Source organism: Phalaenopsis equestris, unplaced genomic scaffold (assembly GCF_001263595.1).
Source record: "Phalaenopsis equestris unplaced genomic scaffold, ASM126359v1 Scaffold000422, whole genome shotgun sequence".
Lineage (NCBI taxonomy): Eukaryota > Viridiplantae > Streptophyta > Magnoliopsida > Asparagales > Orchidaceae > Phalaenopsis > Phalaenopsis equestris.
The window spans coordinates 555,024-573,152 of NW_018164863.1; the positions used below are offsets into that span (position 1 = coordinate 555,024).

General features: G+C 33.1%; 1 protein-coding gene across 1 annotated transcript in view; it reads left to right on the forward strand.

Annotated features, from left to right (window-relative positions):
• The first annotated feature begins 5,607 nt into the window (after positions 1 to 5,607).
• Positions 5,608 to 18,129, forward strand: part of LOC110027278 (C2 and GRAM domain-containing protein At1g03370-like) — a 31,445-nt gene continuing 18,923 nt past the window's right edge. The window contains exons 1-6 of the mRNA XM_020728632.1: positions 5,608 to 6,823; positions 7,702 to 8,955; positions 9,520 to 9,702; positions 15,466 to 15,749; positions 15,835 to 15,951; positions 16,111 to 16,373. Of these exons, the coding sequence (XP_020584291.1) occupies positions 6,475 to 6,823; positions 7,702 to 8,955; positions 9,520 to 9,702; positions 15,466 to 15,749; positions 15,835 to 15,951; positions 16,111 to 16,373 (2,450 nt within the window). The 5' untranslated portion in view covers positions 5,608 to 6,474. The remainder of the gene's footprint in view (positions 6,824 to 7,701; positions 8,956 to 9,519; positions 9,703 to 15,465; positions 15,750 to 15,834; positions 15,952 to 16,110; positions 16,374 to 18,129) is intronic.

Consider the following 18,129-nt stretch of genomic DNA (forward strand, 5'->3'; position numbering starts at 1 on the left):
CACTAAGAGTTATCATAGCAATTATGATATAATGGATAAAGTGCCAAGACAATCTGGCATAAGCCAACAATTATACCACATCACATTTGATGGATAGATAATCAAACTTTGAGCCTTATTCAAAACATTTTCAAAAAATATTTTTTATTTTTTTATATTTGTGGTATTGATGCATTTATCAAATAATCATTTTTATATTAAATTTTTGAAAAACTTCAACAAAATAGTCACTAGATAAGAGTGTGCTGTCAAGTAGGGAAATTAGTGATAATATTAATGTTTCTTAAATAAGATATTTCAAAATATTATATCCTTGAAGAACTCCAACAATATAATCACTTCATAGGAGTGGTTGTCAAGTAGAAAAATGGGTTATAATGTAACAATGTTATTCTTGTGTTAGAGAATCCAAAATAAGAGATACATGAAGATGTCTAGTGAAGTAATGATGTATTCTAAATATGATAGAATGATGTATCTCAATTACAACATAATAATATATCTTGAATATAGTATAAATGAATAACATCAATTTGACAATAATTCCCAATGACAACTTCTTATGATAGTTGTATTAAAAGCTGACAAAATTTCCAAAATTCATAATTTTTTTTTATATGTCGTATACCGATAAGTGTTGTCTCTAGTATAAAATAGTAAGCCCGAGAAACAAAAACTGTTGTAGCACCAACTACGTTCTCTATGACTAGGAACCACTATAACTTCTCAGTACAACTTTTACGGGCAACTACTATCTTTATAGCAACCAATTATAACATTTGTGGATAACTATTGCTATTACAACAAAGAGTCAAGTTTGTTGTAGTTCAATTATGTTGTATACTGATAAGTATTGTCTCTAGTATAAAATAGTAAGCCCAAGAGACACCAACTAATATAGCACCAACTACATTCTCTATAACTAGTTACTAGTATAACTTCTCGCTATGACCTTTGTGGCCAACTGTCACTATTACAACTAACGACTACAGCCTTACGGGTAACTATTACCTTCATAGCAACTGGTTATTAACCCATGTGGTTAACTATTGTTATTACATCCAAGAGTCACATTTGATGTAGCTCAATTATGGCTATTATATCTAAACTACTATTATACAAATGTAATTATCGGTATTATAACTCCATCTTTTCCAATTCAAGAGAAGTTTGGACCCATGCATTTACAATCATGTAGTGAATTACTTTGATTGGGGTTAGCCAATCTCGGTGTCTCCTCCCTCTACTTTTTTATTGTTCATGTGTGCAACTGTTATTCATCCAATGCTAAAAATATCACTTTGACGCCACTAATCTCGAACACACAATAATTATAAATAAGAAATATTGCAACATTATTAACCATTTCTTCTAAAGAAATAAAGCATGCAAGTATGTTATTGTATCTATCTTTGATTTTTAGTTAAATAATTAAATAAGTACCACTCTTATATTTATCATTGAGTTATTTGTGGTGCTGCTCAACAACTCACTGCATATTTTTTTTTATTGGAAGATTTATTCGTTAAGCAATATAGGATGAGGAAAATTATTTTATAAGTTGATTATATTTTTATGCTATGCAATATAAATATTACGCGTGAGCTTCAATTTTAGAAACATATATAGAAGAGCTTGTACTTAGAATACTAATGGCCTTTATATTTGTATTACTATGTTTCCTCATTTAAGATATTCAAAAAAATATTTGTTAGGCATTTAGCATGAGAATGATGAGATATCTTTTGTGTTGCCCATAACAAATGGAACCTCTATTTCTCAAAAAAAATCCAAGAAGGTCGAGCCTTTCATCAGGCGAATGCATCACACGTTGTTTGTTGAAGAATGTTTCTCGAGCGTCAACCAAAGCTATTTTGTACAAAACTAAATTATTTCACTGTTTAAAATTACATATGCCTTACTCAGTTCCACAAACATCATGTTTAAATGAGCTTCTTCACCTTCTAACGGAGTCTGAGTTTGTTGAAAATATAACGACATTGAGTTCGCTGGGGGAGATGACAAAAAACTGATTAAGAATCACTCCACCAGCTAAATTTTCTCTCATTTCACCGCACTGGTCTTTTGATTTCAAAATATTCAATGATTCATCAAAAGTGGAGTTGGAAGCAACATCTTCTGCTAGTTCATTAACCTCAGATTTTTTACGATTCCTCTTAGCTGACTTCAACAAAATCAACATCTCTACTGATGGGCCTTGTAATCTTTACACACTTCCTAGTAAAAACTTGCATCATTCGGTTTAAAAATGGAGCAGATATTACGTGACATGCGGATTGGTGGTATTTGGTGATATTGTGGTGGTATTTGATGTTAAATCTTCTGACAATGTTCGATGGGGTGTTTCATCACTTAAAAAAAATGATACGAGACAGTGATAATAAAATATGAATTTCTCCTGTGAGGCTCAACAAAGCCATTCACATGTTAGATCCCATCTTCACTTGGAGCTAGCACACATAATATAGTGTAACAAGTAAATAATTTACTTGTAACTTGTATGTTAGCATACAATCTACAAATCCTAAACCTAAATAATGGCTTACTTTAAACTTATCGCATGAGATGCTGACCATTCACCATATAACAATTTCAAGTGAATAGAGACTGGTTCTAAGAAAATTGATCACTAAATAAATTTGCACCCTTGATCCTAATTATGTTAAATATGATAAAAAAATGATCACAATGTCAATGCTTCATTCTCATGCAGAATTACAGGCATTACTAATTGTGACTTCCAAAGAAAAAGCAGTATACTTTGTATTTAAAACATGCTTAATTTTATTATTTAAAAAAGATATTTGTGTGATATAAAAATAAAAAATAATTATGAAAAATATTATTATTTTATTATGAGCAGAACATGAACGAATAATATTTGTTCGACTTCGGCTTGTTTATAAATCAAGCTAAGAAAATTATTCATGTTTGACTCACTCGCTTAACGGACGAATCAAACACGAGCTATTTAACAAGCTCATGAGTTGTTTGTAACGATGAGCTTTTTTTCAATATTTGTTCGACTTCGGCTGGTTTATAAATCGAGCTAAAAAAATTATTCATATTTGACTCACTTACTTAACGGACGAATCAAACACGAGCTATTTAAGAAGCTCATGAGTTGTTTGTAACGATGAGCTTTTTTTGACAGCGTATCGCCAAAATTCCAAGGACCATTTGCAACTCTTAATTTATGTGCTTGTTTTTATAAGTTTCTTTTATTAAGCATAAAACTCTTATCGTTGCAAAGAAAATTTCCTCCTGTTATCCGTGACAACTAAGAACTCGGTCATCATTTATTGGTGGTTACAAGAAGCACATGTCAGCATTCGACAATTAAGAGAATCATTGATGTAACTTCATGCAACTACGAGAAATTTAATTTCTCTCTGTTCCTTCTATGTTTTTTCTTTGATTGTGATGTTTAGGGTTGGGTTTGCAGGATAAATATTTATCTATGAAAAGGATTATTTACATATATAAAACTAAAAATTATTCTTTTCACATATTTAACATTTAAAATTATCAATCTACCACTCCATTATTTCATTAACTTCTGCCTCTGCAGTATCCTTTTAGTAAAAATCTATACTTTGGTTAAATTTATTTAATTGCTATTCTTGAAACCTAAATAGACTCTCCAATAATAGCGTTAACTTATTGCTGCCGCCCAGCGACTATTGCTCGTTTCTAATCGCACGATTGTTGCCAGAAGACGATCACCGTCGCTCAATTGTGATTGTCTGATCATGATCACTAGAATCATTATCATATCAGAATCATAGTTTAATTATCATTATCTGACCATCGGCACTTAACTAATATCACTTGATCATTAACAACAATTTATTATTATCCTTCACTATTTATTTAATATAATTCTCCACCAAAATCATAATTATGTATACTCTTACTTAAGGAAAAAATCATAATTTTATAATCTTATTTCTTTAATATTGGAACTTTCCAACTAAGTTAAGCCTCATAATTTTCTCATTTCTGAATTTCTTTTTCTGTAAAAAATTAAATATCTCAGTCAACGTGACTTTAACTATGTGTTTTGGATCTTCGCATTAGGGGTGTAGACGAACCGAACACAAACGAATAGAGTTTGTGTTCGTGTTAGGTTCGTTTGAAATTTAGTTTGTTTGAAATAAGCTCGTGTTCGAAATTGACACTGTTCGTGTTCGTTTCTTAAAGAATGAGCCGAATATTTTCTGTAAAAAATTAAATATCTCAGTCAACCTGACTTCTCAGTCAACCTGACTGTAACTATGTGTTGTGGATCTTCACATTAGGGGTGTAGACGAACCGAACACATACGAATAGAGTTTGTGTTTGTGTTCGGTTCGTTTGAAATTTAGTTTGTTTGAAATAAGCTCGTGTTCGAAATTGACACTGTTCGTGTTCGTTTCTTAAAGAATGAGCCGAACACGAGCCAAACACGAGCTATTCGCGAATGACGAGCCAGTTTGATATCCCTAATATTAATATATATAAATAATATATTATATTAATTATATAGCTTATATTAGATAAATATATAATATCAATATTAGTATATTAAAAACGCATCACTGTTCTTGTTTGATTCGTTTAACTAACCGAACGAAAAAAATTTGTTCACGTTCATCTCGTTTACTCATCGAACACGAACTCATCGCGAACAACGAGCTTTTTTGACAGCCCTACTTCACATGAAATAACTTTAAATTCCTTTTGTTGCTATTACAAATACTATAGCATGCAACGAATTAAAATTATTAAAATAGTTTTGCTGGGAATATTAACCTCTTTTGGGATTCATATTAATGAGATCTTCATGCATAACATGTACCTTTGCTTGTCTTTTTTTTAAAGGAGAATTGATTATAATTATTTATTTGAAGAAGTTGGTTAATGTTGTGTGTTATTGTAATCGTGGAAAGAGACCTTAAAATTAACTTCTTAATCTTGTATGAATATTCAACATCACATATAGATAATTGAGATAATTACATATAGACCACCCAAAAGATTGGTATTTACAAATTAACCGCCTAGTAATTTTCAAACTACTGAACCAATACTTTTTACTTTCAAAGCGATCAAATTATTAAGAACTTAATAAAAAAGAAAATATGGGTTAGAGTTTTATCAAATGTCCACAACAAAAATACCGGCACGAATCTCAAAGCCATTAGATGACCCGAACGGAGGTCAGGCAAACAGAACATCCTATCACCCTACCACCGTCCCGACAGTGAAAATTCGATTGGTCTCCCGTGGTGAGAGACTCTAACGGTAGACTATGACTGTGGTCCCAACCGACCAGGCCGCACATAAGAGCGCCCAACCGCAGCAGACTGATCAATCCATGACGGACGAGATCGCATGGCCAAACAATTTGATCAGTCGACATGTATGCCAAAGGGCACAATTACATCTGGATCGGTTATTTGTCAAGCTGGTCATCACAGACATAATTGAAATTCAAATTACAATAGAAATACGCTGTGAAATGCATATAAATAATTAGTGGTTCAGTAACATTAAAAGAATGATATTGTCGCCAAGTGTTATTTTATTATATCCTTCAGTTGAATGTGTGCCATTTCAATAGCGGATACAAGGAACTGTTTCTGGATTAGCAGAGCTCATAAAGGAAGACCGTAGAATGGGTCATACGGAGAGTAGATTTGATTTAATTATTATTCCGAGCCTTGCGCGGGGAGACGAGAGCGGAGAAGAGATAGAGAGAGAAAGAAGGGGGAAGTCTTCGGCCGCTTCTCCGTTGTCTCCGCCCCGATCTCATAAATTGCGTCTGCAATGTTTTACTTTTTCAGTTTTTCACTCCTGACAAACAAGAGAAAGCAGAGATATCCTCACCCTCGTTGTTGCTCCCATTTTTTTCTTCAAAGTTCATGCTCTAGTCTTCTTCCCCGACCTCACGGTATTCTTAATTGGCGAGCGCTTCGTCCGTTTTTAGGGTTTACAGTTTGTGGGATGGGTTTCCAGCTCCAGGCTTATTGTGTTGCTGCTGCTTCTGTTTTGTTTGATTATTGCTGAGATTGAATCGATTATTGAGTCCTTCTTAGGTTGTCATATCTGCTTTCTTTGCGTCGGAAATATGGGGTCATTCAGCTGAGACGGGTTGCCCTTATCCCTTTAGTTTTTATCTGATTTAATTTATTTGATTATTCTGTTTTTAATATCTTGGGCTTGTTAGCTTTGATCGGATTTTTAATATTATCTCTGATGGGCTGTTGACTTCAGAAAGAAGCCTTTTTTATACCCAACATTATCCGGAAATTTATTCTTCCGGTTCTCCTTTTAAAGTTGGGGATTCAAACAAAAACTTATGCATTTTGATTCCTCCATTGCTTGATTTCCTTTCAGCTTTTCTTGCCATCTTTTGATTTTGAACCGTTGTTTCTCTTATTGCTTTGCCACTGATAATTAAACTGCCTCATGAGGCTATACGTGCAAGTTATCGAAGCTCGTGGCCTCCCGGCAATGGATCTTAATGGACTGAGTGATCCTTACGTGAGATTACAGCTTGGAAAGCAACGGGCAAAGACTAAGGTTGTGAAGAAAAGCTTGAACCCGTTGTGGGATGAAGAGTTCAGCTTCAGGGTTGGAGACCTAAGGGAAGAATTGATTGTTTCAGTATTGGATGAGGACAAGTACTTCAGTGATGATTTTCTTGGTCAAGTTAAATTGCCGTTATCTAAGGTCTTGGATGCAGATAATCTATCACTTGGATCTGTTTGGTATCAACTGCAACCCAGGAGTAAAAAATCCAAGAACCAGGAATGTGGTAATACAAATTTCATTATCTTTCCTTCAAAGGAAAAAAGAATACGAAGAGTACTTTGACCTAATTATTAAATAAGTTGTTCTGCTGAGCGTTTTAAAGTGGTTTTCTTCCAGTGGTTGTTGTTGCTGTCAAAACCTTTATTTTTCCTTTCGTGCAAAAAACTCACATTATTCCTTCTAACAGGATATGGTTCGTGCTTCACTTTTGTTGACCATGCTCACCTTTTATTTTTCATCTGTAATCTAAAGGCTAGTATAGTTTTTCATTAGTTTCCATCAAAACTATGATACCCGTTTTTTCATTTCAGTACATTTATTGAATCTTATTTGTAGCAAAATGCATTAATTTGGATATTTTGTAATTTTCTTATGAAATCACGCTTGCCTGAGCCTGGGGAACAATCTTGAAATGTAGCTTACGGCTTTGCAATCATTAGGAAAGTGTAATAAAATAAAGTGTTATCTAGAGATCTGAGAAAAGAACACTTTAGTTGGAGGGAAGAAAAGGAAATGGAGAAATTATTAGAGGCAGAGTACTTCTGGAACCCACAAACAGTAACACATGTAGGTTTGTATGAGAATGAAGCATTGGCATTGTGATTATTTTCTCATATTTGACATAACTAGAGACCAGGGGTGTAAAATTTTTTAGTGATGAATATTCTTTGGAAATACCAAAGTACTTGTACTTGATTTAGGGTGAATGTTCAGCATCTCATGTGATAAGTTTAAAATCAGCCTTTATTTAGGTTTAGGATTTTGTAGATTGTATGCTGACTTACAAGTAACTATAAATTATTTACTTATGACAATATATTAAGCATGTCAGCTCACAGTGAAGATGGGATCTCATATGTGAATGGCTTTTTTATTCTGCAGGAGAAATTCATCTTACATTATCACTGTCTCATATTAATTCATTAAGCGATGGAACACCCCCTCAAACCTTCTCTGAAGATTTAACATCAAATTCTGATAAATCATCAGAACTTAAAAGACTTTCAGTTGATTCCAATGGTAAAACAGATTCATATTCTGTATCTGAGGCTGAAGAAGCTGATCCAGATAAGGAAGAAAAATCACAGTCTCGAGCATTTTTTGACCGAATTTTTCAAGTTTTTACTGGGAAGAGTGCAGACATTACGAGGCCCACTGGTAGAGATATTGATTTTGTTGAAGTCATCCAAGAGGAACCACCAAATCCTGAGGTTAATGAACTAGCAGATGATGCTGTTTCGAACTCCACATTTGACGAGTCAGTGAAAATTTTGGAATCAAAAGACCAGGGAGGCGAAATGCCAGAAAATTTAGCTGGTGGTGTGATCCTTGATCAGTCTTATGCCGTCTCCCCCAGTGAACTCAATACCGTTATATTTTCAACCAACTCAAACTTCTTACAATCTTTAGCAGATATTCAGGGAACTACTGATTTAAATATTGAAGCTTGGATATTTGAAAATGGTGGGGAGAGCCTTAAAAGAGTGGTCACCTACATGAAAGCTGCAACTAAATTAGTTAAAGCAGTGAAAGCAACAGAGGAACAGACTTATCTGAAGGCTGATGGAAAAAACTATGCTGTTTTAGCAAGTGTGAGCACTCCGGATGTTCCATTTGGAAGTTCTTTCAGGTGTGAAGTATTGTATTGCATAATGCCAGGCCCTCAATTGCCATCTGAAGAGCAGTCTTCTCGTTTAGTGGTTTCCTGGCGCATTAATTTTTTTCAGAGTACTATGATGAAAGGAATGATTGAAAATGGTGCAAAGCAAGGCCTGAAAGACAGTTATGTTCAGTTTGCTGAGGCACTATCTAAAATTGTTAAACCTCTTGATTTGAAAGATGTTGGATCCAGCAAAGAGCAGATATTGGCTTCTTTACAGACAGAGCAAGAGTCAGATTGGAAACTGGCTTGCAGGATTTTTGGAAATTTTACAGTTATATCATCTATTTTTGTGGGGTTGTACGTTACTGTGCATATACTTCTTGCAAACCGTAGTACAATTCAGGGGCTTGAGTTTTCTGGCCTAGATTTACCAGATTCTATTGGAGAAGTAGTGGTTTGTGGTGTCTTGGTCCTTCAAGGAGAACGTGTTTTGAAGATGATAGGTCGTTTCTTACATGCAAGGAAGCAGAGAGGTACATTTTTTTACTTACAGAATTGCATTGTAAATTATAATCTTTTAAAGTAATTTCAAAGCTAAATAGTGGAACGTCATGGACTGCCTTTACGAATGCACTGACACGTTTTACATGAAGAGAAACTAGTGTTGATGCAAGAAATCATTGGAATGTTTCAGGCCACTATATCATGCAATTAGAAAAAAAAAATTACTATGGTTTTTTCATTAGGTATTCTGAGGCATTATTTTACCACAAAACAATACAATGTCAAAAAAAAAAAAAAGGAAGTTTTGCTTTTTTTGGTGATACAAAACATATAAGCAATTAACTTGACAACTGTGTTAGTATTGTTGCTAAATGTTATAAGTATTCTTGAGTGGATCGGTTAAATGCCTTAAACATCCTCCTGAAAGCATAAGATATATGCAGTATGACTATTATACCGTTTAACTGGTCAATAGTCACGCACATTATTCCTTCGATTTTGGTTCACTTTCCCAAACACCCCCTGAATATCTTGGAAAATATATTGACCACCGTTATCTTAGAATCTGAGCAGTTTAATATCTATGCTTACAGGAAGTGATCATGGAATCAAGGCGCAAGGTGATGGATGGCTGCTTACTGTTGCCTTGATTGAGGGATCTAATTTAGCAGCAGTTGATTCTTCTGGTTACTCTGATCCTTATGTAGTATTTACCTGTCACGGCATGACAAAAACAAGCTCAATCAAGTTCCAAACACTGGATCCTCACTGGAATGGTAATTCAATCACCTCTCTATTTATTTAGGGGTTGTTTAGGATCATTATTGTTTTTGCTTTTATTTTAAACATGTTTCTTTAGTGCATTTTTTGCATGTTTTTTTTTCGAAAACAAATCAACTTGTTTTTAAAAGTAAATCTCTAAAAGTATTTCGAGTGTTTTTAAAAACAGCTAAACATGCTTTATTTCAAGTAAAAAACATAAATAAAATAAAGTGAAAAAAAAAAATCAAAGTGATCCCAAATGGCCCCCGAGATCTTGTTTTAGGATCAATTTTTTTTTCTTTTTTATTTTTATTTAGTTTTTATTTTAAAAATATATTTTGTTTAGTACATTTTTTGCTTGTTTTTTGTTTTAAAAAATAAATTGGTTTGTTTTATGAAACACTCCAAACATTTAAAATTTATTTTTAGTATTGTTAAAAATAACCAAGCATGTTATAATAAACATGTTTTATTTCAAGTAGAAACATAAACAAAATTAAAAAAAAAAGAAAATTAAAAGTGATCTCAAACATCTAAACAAAATTAAAAAAAAAAAGAAAATTAAAAGTGATCTCAAACATCTATTTAATATTTGTTCTCCTAATGTATTTTTATATAGTTATTGTTGGAACTCTTTGGCTATAGTCATACCCTTGAAGTCACAGTTACTTCTCTTAACTTAGAAATAAAATAGTTGATTAGTTAATGAACTAGAACTTGCTATCACACTATTCTTGCAAAGGGTCGATGCGTTCCGGTTTTAATGCCACTTATGCATGCATGCTTAAAATTGGTACAAGTAATCTGAAGAGTGAATCAGATATCGTGGAGGCAATCTGGACAATGTATTGATTTTAAAAGAAACATAAATTATCTCATCTCCATTACTTTCTGAAAAATTTAGTAAAATAACACCATGCAGGGATGCTAAATCATATTTGATGGGAATGCACCCAAAGTTAATTTATGGTATATGTTGAAAGCTTTCCATTATTTTTATTGTGGATAAGGTCAGAGAAAGAGTTCAAGGAAAACTTGAATTATGGAGGTTTACATTAGATTCTAAAGATGGCCTTTGTTTGATTAGATCTAAAACTGAATACATGGAATGCAATTTTAGTAGTAGTAGTTTTAGTGGCAGAGTTGTAACTATGATCGTCAAATCATTAAATAGTGTGGGTGTATTAAATATCTCGGGTATATTGTTCAAAGTGATGGTATATAGATGGGGATTTTATTAGTAGAATTCATGTGGATTGTTTGAAATGGAAACATCGGGCCTATTGTGTGATAGAAAAGTGCCACTTAGAGTTAAAGGAAAATTTAATAAGATGGTGGTTAAAAATGCATTGTTTTATGGCACAGAATGTTGGTCTTTAAAAGAGAAGCATAAAACAAAGTTAAGCATTGCGGAGATGAAAATGCTTAGGTGGATGAGTGGCTTGACACTTAGAGACAAAATGCGAAACAAATCTATCCGTGAAATGTTTGTTGTAGCTCCAGTGGCAGACAAGATTAGAGAAAGTCGTCTTAGATGGTTTGATCACATTAAACGTCGATCATCTGATGGTCTGGTTAGGAGAGTAGATGTTTTGGATTGAAATTATGTTAAGAAAGATAGAGGCAGACCTAAAATGATCTTAATAAATTAGAATTAAATGAAAATATGACACTCAAGAGGATGCAATGGAGAAAAAAGATTCATGTAGCCAACCCCACTTAGTGGGATAAATGCTTATTTGTTGTTGTTGTTGTTGTTGCTGAAATCTTTCCATTAGAGTTACTATTTACCAAACTTTATTAGATTACTGCGCTTGAGTCAGCATTAAAAATGTAAATCAGGATGGTTCAAATCTTCATATCAACTGGATTACCGCAATTGTTGACATCCCTTACGTTAACAATCTAAAGAGTTACTTTTATTGAGAGCACAATTCATGTGTGCTTTGAGGACAAATTTAGCAAATTAAATATTGTATTGATTTTAGTTATATTTTCTTACAACTTTATTTTCAATAGTTTTTCTTTTGACTTTGCTATTTCAATATTTATGAAAATATGTGTATGATGAGGCACAAGAGAATGAACATGCTTATTTCAATATTTATGTGTATGATGAGGCACAAGAGAATGAACATGCTATTTCAATATTTATGATTTCTTGGTTTGGTTGTTGTATTGGCTGGATTCAATTATGGGTTCTTTGGTTTGATTGTGGTGTTGGCCAGGTCAGCCATTGGTTTATTGATTTATTATTTAGTTTAGTAGTTCTTTTGTAATTGTTGGTTTTGGTGGCGATGCCCATAAACTCTCAAATTAGATTCTAGATCTATGGTGGTTTGCCCAAGTCAAGTAGACTCGTGAGTTGGTTCAGTCCCCTCTTGATGAGTGGCTCATGAGTTAAAGTTAATAAGCTAACGAACCGAACATGAGCAAGCCTCAACTTGGCTCATTAGATCATGAGCCGACTTATTTAAAAAATATTAATAGAAAAGATATTTAAAAATATATTAGAATTTATTAGTTTAAGTACTAGGTTATTAAAATTTAAAAATTATATTTCATTTTCTTATTTGATTTATTATTATTATTTTTTATATTTTTATTATAACAAATACTTGAATCAAAATTATTTTCTGTCATATTAAATTAGCCATTTTATGAGATAAGTCAAACTCGTAGAATTAAGTTCAAGAACCCAATTAGATGAACTAGTTTATGAGATAATTTGAACTCGTAAAATTTTGTTCAAGCACGAATTTGAACACAATTAAGTAATCAAAGTTAAGCTCAAATTGAGGGTGACATGTGCTCGGCTCCTACACTTTCAGAGCTCTATGTGGCAATTTACAAACTCTTGTTGTGCGGATTTTGTAATGACTTGCGTTTCCTACCCGTGACATTCCTATTGCAACTTGTGATTGTAGTTTTTGTTGCAATCTAATCATTAGTTTTGGCTTCTGACACCTTTTTTTGTGGATTTTATTGTGCTTTTGTTTTAGAAAATGATTGAAACTCGATCTGATCACATACCACATTATCAGTGTGAATTTTAGCAAATTTGAATTGAAATAATAGCTACTAGCCTTAAGGACGTGGTATTTATAACCAGGTAAACACAAAGTATGAAATCAAACTTTTTATTTAATAATATTTTAATTTTCTCTCAAACCTGTGTGCTTGGCTGGATGGCTATTCTTTTGAATTTTCTGTGTTTGGTGATAGTTTATCTTTTCTTCAATTTTTTATGCATAATCTATATTTGTTTTGTCAGTCTGCTTGGTTTTATTCATATAAAAAGCCTTTGGGTGGACATTAACTTATATTAAAGGAATCATTCCTTCAATCTGTATGCACAAAATTTTAATGGAAGAAAACCATAAACCTAGAGCAGATCCTCAAAGAAGATTAAATCAAATTATAAAAGAAGTGTTAAAGAAAGAAATTTTAAAGTGGCTAGATGCGAGAATTATTTATCCAATTTAAGATAGTTATTGAGTTAGTCCTATTCGTTGTGTTTCTAAGAAATGAGGAGTAACATTTGTCATTAATGAAAAGAATCAATTAATTTCAATAAGACAAGTTACTAGATGAAAATTTTGTATTGATTATAGAAAATTAAACTTTGCATCTAGAAAAGATAACTTTTTTTTACCTTTCCTAGACCAAATGTTGGATAGACTAGTTGGACACCTCTATTTCTGCTTTTTGGATGGATCTTCTAGGTACCACCAAATACCTAATGCTCCCAAGGATCAAGAAAAGATGACATTCACCAGTCCTTATGGGAATTTTGCTTTTAAAAGAATGTCTTTCAGTTTATGCAACGCACTTGCAACTTTTCAAAGTTGTATGATGATTATTTTTTGGCAACTTAATTGATAAAGGAGTAAAAGTTTTTATGGATGACTTCTTAGTTTTTGGAAACTCTTTTGATTCATGTTTAGATCATTTAGCAAAGGTTCTAAAATGCTGTGAATAAACAAATTTTGTTCTCAATTGAGAAAAATGTCTGTTTATGGTTGCAAAGGGAATTATACTAGGACATAAAATTTTTGAAAATGACATGGAAGTTGATACAAAAAAAATTCAAGTTATAGTTGAATTACAACTTCCTACTACAATAGGTATTTGGTGGTACCTAGAAGATCCATCCAAAAAACAGAAATAGAGGTGCCCAGCTAGTCTATCCAATATTTGGTCTAGGAAAGGTAAATAAAAATGATCTTTTCTAGAGACGAAGTTTAATTTTCTATAATCAATACAAAGTTTCCATCCAGTAACTTGTCTTATTGGAATTAATTCATTCCTTTTATTAATGAATAATGTTACTCCAACGAATAGTACTAACTCAAGAACTATCTTAAATTAGATAAATAATTCCCGCATCTAATCACTTTGAAATTGCTTTTTTTACCACTTTTTTTATAATATGATTTAATCTTCTTTGAGGATTTGCCCTAGATTTATGGTTTTATTTCATTAAAATTCCGTGCATACAGATTGAATGACCGATTCCTTTAATATCAGTTAATGTCCACCCAAAAGCTTTTTATAACTTCTCAATGTCTCTAATAACTTCTTTCGTCTTCAATTTTTTCTGCTTGTTTTTTACTTCTTAATTGTGTTATGATTTTTAAACTGCTTGTGGTTTTTTGGTAGGTTCCAGCTTAATTTATTTTCCTTGGTTTAATTGAGTGTTAAATTGATCGATCTCTCTCTCTCTCTCTCTCTCTCTCTCTCTGTTTACATCAACAGTTGCTTGTTTTATTTAATATTCTTTGGGATGACATTCCTAAATTTGATATATCTTGTGTTATACATTACATAATTTATTGGTGCTAAGAATCTTAGTTCTTTGCACATCCTATCTCACATCTGCAATTTACTTCTGATGTCATTGTTTTTAAGACACAGTAAGCTCCCTGAAATAGAAAAGTACCTTGAATTAATTGGGTTTAACAGGCATGGCGAAATAGCGAAACTTGACTGGCATATTATAACTATTAATAAGTTGCTTGTTTAAGTTTTGCCATATAAAATGATGAGCGCAATATCTGCAGATTGAAACTGTTGGGCTTGGAACCTTGAAAAGAAGCAAGGAGCTGCCATAAAGAAATATCAATTTTTGCACCCATAGGCATTGTTATTTTTGGTTGAGCCTTTTTTATTCCCTCCCCTTCAGCATGCATCAAAATAAAGGGTCTGTATGGTAAAAGGAGAAATAAAAATTTTAAGCAAGTCATTATATTTAGTTTCTTTTTCATAAGGCATAATAAAAAATATAATGCTGCAAATTATTTGAACTGTTATGTCCAGACTCATGAGATTCAGAAATACGTGCGTGTTTTTATAAACAAATTAAAAAAAATTGCATTGGAAGCTTGAAAAGCAGCAAAGAGCTGCTATAAAGAAATATCAATTCTTGCACCCATAGGCATTGTTATTTTGGGTTGAGCCTTGTTATTCCCTCCCCTTTAGCCTGCATCAAAATAAAGGGGTTTGTATGGTAGAAGGAGAAATAAAAATTTTATGCGAGTCATTTTACTTAGTTTCCTCTTCATAAGGGGTTAGGTTTTATTTGGTGAAAGGAAAAATAAAAATTTTAAGCTAGTCATTGTACTTTGTTACCTCTTCGTAAGGCATAATGAAAAGTATAACGCTGCAAATGATTTGAACTGTTTCATCACTCGATTGTATCATTTCGGTTGTTATGTATCCATCTGCTAAAATATCTATTAACACTTTCACAAACTGATCTCTTTTTCCATTTGCAGAAATTTTTGAATTTGATGCGATGATTGATCCTCCATCAACAATGGACATTAATGTGTATGATTTTGACGGACCTTTTGATGAAGCAGTTTCACTGGGCCATACTGAAGTCAACTTTCTGAAATCTAACTTATCAGAATTGGCAGATGTATGGATTCCTCTAGAGGGAAAATTAGCTCAGGCATGCCAATCTAAGTTGCATCTGAGAATCTTCCTTCACAACACTCGAGGTGTCCAAGTTGTTTCAGACTATCTAACAAAGATGGAGAAAGAAGTTGGTAAAAAGGTTGGTACTGTTGTAAATTTGAGATTCTTTTTTTGGATGTTTAAAATATTAACTCAGGCAGCTCTTTACAATTTTCATTGCATAGATAAATTTGCGGTCACCTCAGACAAATTCAGCATTTCAGAAGCTATTTAGTCTACCGCCGGAAGAGTTTCTAATCAATGATTTTACTTGTCACTTGAAGCGCAAAATGCCAATACAGGTTCATTTTTTATATTTCATAATTTCCTTGTTCCTGGATAGTTAGCTTTACGATCTGGAAGATGAAAGGCCCATGTAAAATATTGAATTCCTTGAAATCTCAAAGCATGGCTAAGCTACTCCAATGGTAATTTGTCTTTTTATTTTTATTTTTTTTCAGGGTCGTCTGTTTCTTTCTCCAAGAATAATTGGATTTTACACCAATCTTTTCGGGCACAAGATCAAGTTTTTCTTTCTCTGGGAAGATATTGATGACATCCAAATTGTTCCCCCATCTTTGACATCAATGGGTAGTCCTTCTTTATTGATTATTCTTCGCCGTGGTAGAGGTTTGGATGCAAGGCATGGAGCCAAGTCACTGGACCCTGACGGAAGGTTGAAATTCCAGTTCCAATCATTTGTTTCATTCAGCGTGGCAAACAGGTAATTAATCATCACTTAAGAACATTTTTTTTCTTGGTTTTGCTTGGAACTTTTAGCTTATGGGAAAGGATTGTAACGTAACTATGAGTTTGCAAACTTAACTTTCCTGAGGGTAGGCTTGTGGTGGTGTTGATAATTGTTAAGAGATAAATTATGCCCTTAATTTGCTTGGATGCACGTTTTAGCATCTTAGTAGAACAGGTGCATTTGGATACCACTTCTTATCCGTGCTTGGCCATTCTTTTTTAGCGATTTGCCGTTTTACTTACTGATTACTATTGTTATTATCTAATTGTTTAATTTTGTCTTTTGTCTGCTAGTGAGTAGTGGGTTGTTTGTATTTTCCATTTTGTTCTTACCGAAAGTAGTCATGTTGATGGCTCAAGGCTCCAATTTTACCTTTTTCCATTCATCTCATCTTCTTCCTCGCGATATTAGTTTTCCCCATATTGGTTTTAGACATAGTGGATGTAGGAGCCCGGAGCACAAAGACGATTGTTGTCGAGAAATGTTTATTCTTGAGCACAATTGGAGGGTTTCAGTAGCTAGTTCTGACAATTTGTACTTGAAATTTGGCAAGAGCTTTGAGCCTTCAAGAACAAAGGTAGTAACCTACCAACAACCACCGACAAAACTTGCAATTTTACCAGGGGTGGGTGTGTCGGCCATTTTAATTTTCGGTATTGAAAAATATAAAAAAAAATATGAAAATAGTTTTGATATGAATATGATTTTTGAAAGTAACATTTTGATTTAAAAATAGGTGAGACTAAATAAGTCTCACATTTTGAATAATTTGGGTGACTAAGCACGATACCACAAATAATACGCTTATCCCAAAGAATAAACATATCATTTGTAGTAGGCTCAATCACCTAAATTAAAAAAATTTGTGACATTCGTTTGGTCTGCGAAATATTTTATATGAGGCCAACAAGTTCCCATAATATAAAGATTATATAGGGTTTATTTTACTTGGGTTCCAAGTTCCCTATAGCAGCAAACCCCTTTAGTTAATTACATCTTAAATGACTGAGGTTACTTAATCTATAGTTAATTACGGGTCTGTTTGGGGCAGCTGCAACTTATCCAGCTTCTGCTGATAAGCAGCTTATCCTGATAATCTGCTGATGAGCAGCTGATCCGGATAAACTGTCTGGTTGTTTGGTTGGCGCTTATGGAAAACAGCTGATTGTGAAAAATTGACCATTTTGCCCCTGTTCTGAATAAATTGTTTAGCTGTTTGGTTAGTGCGTTTTGTAAACAGCTTATTTGGAATTTTTTTTCATTATATAATATGTGCAGCAGAATCTGTTCTTTTCTAAACAAAATTAAAGATAACTGTTCAGACAAGAAAATACCAAAAAGTTGATTTATATTCATATAACTAAAATATATCCGATCACATCAAACGAATATGTTACATATACAAAAGTCAAACGCATATGTACATACTACTAAAAAGTATAATAAGAGCCCATAAAGAAGAAAAAATAACATGTTAAAATGATAAGTAGAAATATGATAATGTTGACTTTATAATGTAGCAGCATATCACGACCCATGCCACCTGCATCTGACACTCCTAAACCCTGAACAAACCTGTCTGACTGCGATATTCTAGAAACGGAAGAACTCGAACCACATGTGGCGTTCTCCTGTTGTGGCACTATTGAACTCCTAGCAGTTGTGTCCAATTGGGAGCACGTAGAAATAGTTCCACTGTCGGCCCACCTGAAGAATTTGCAGTCGTCCG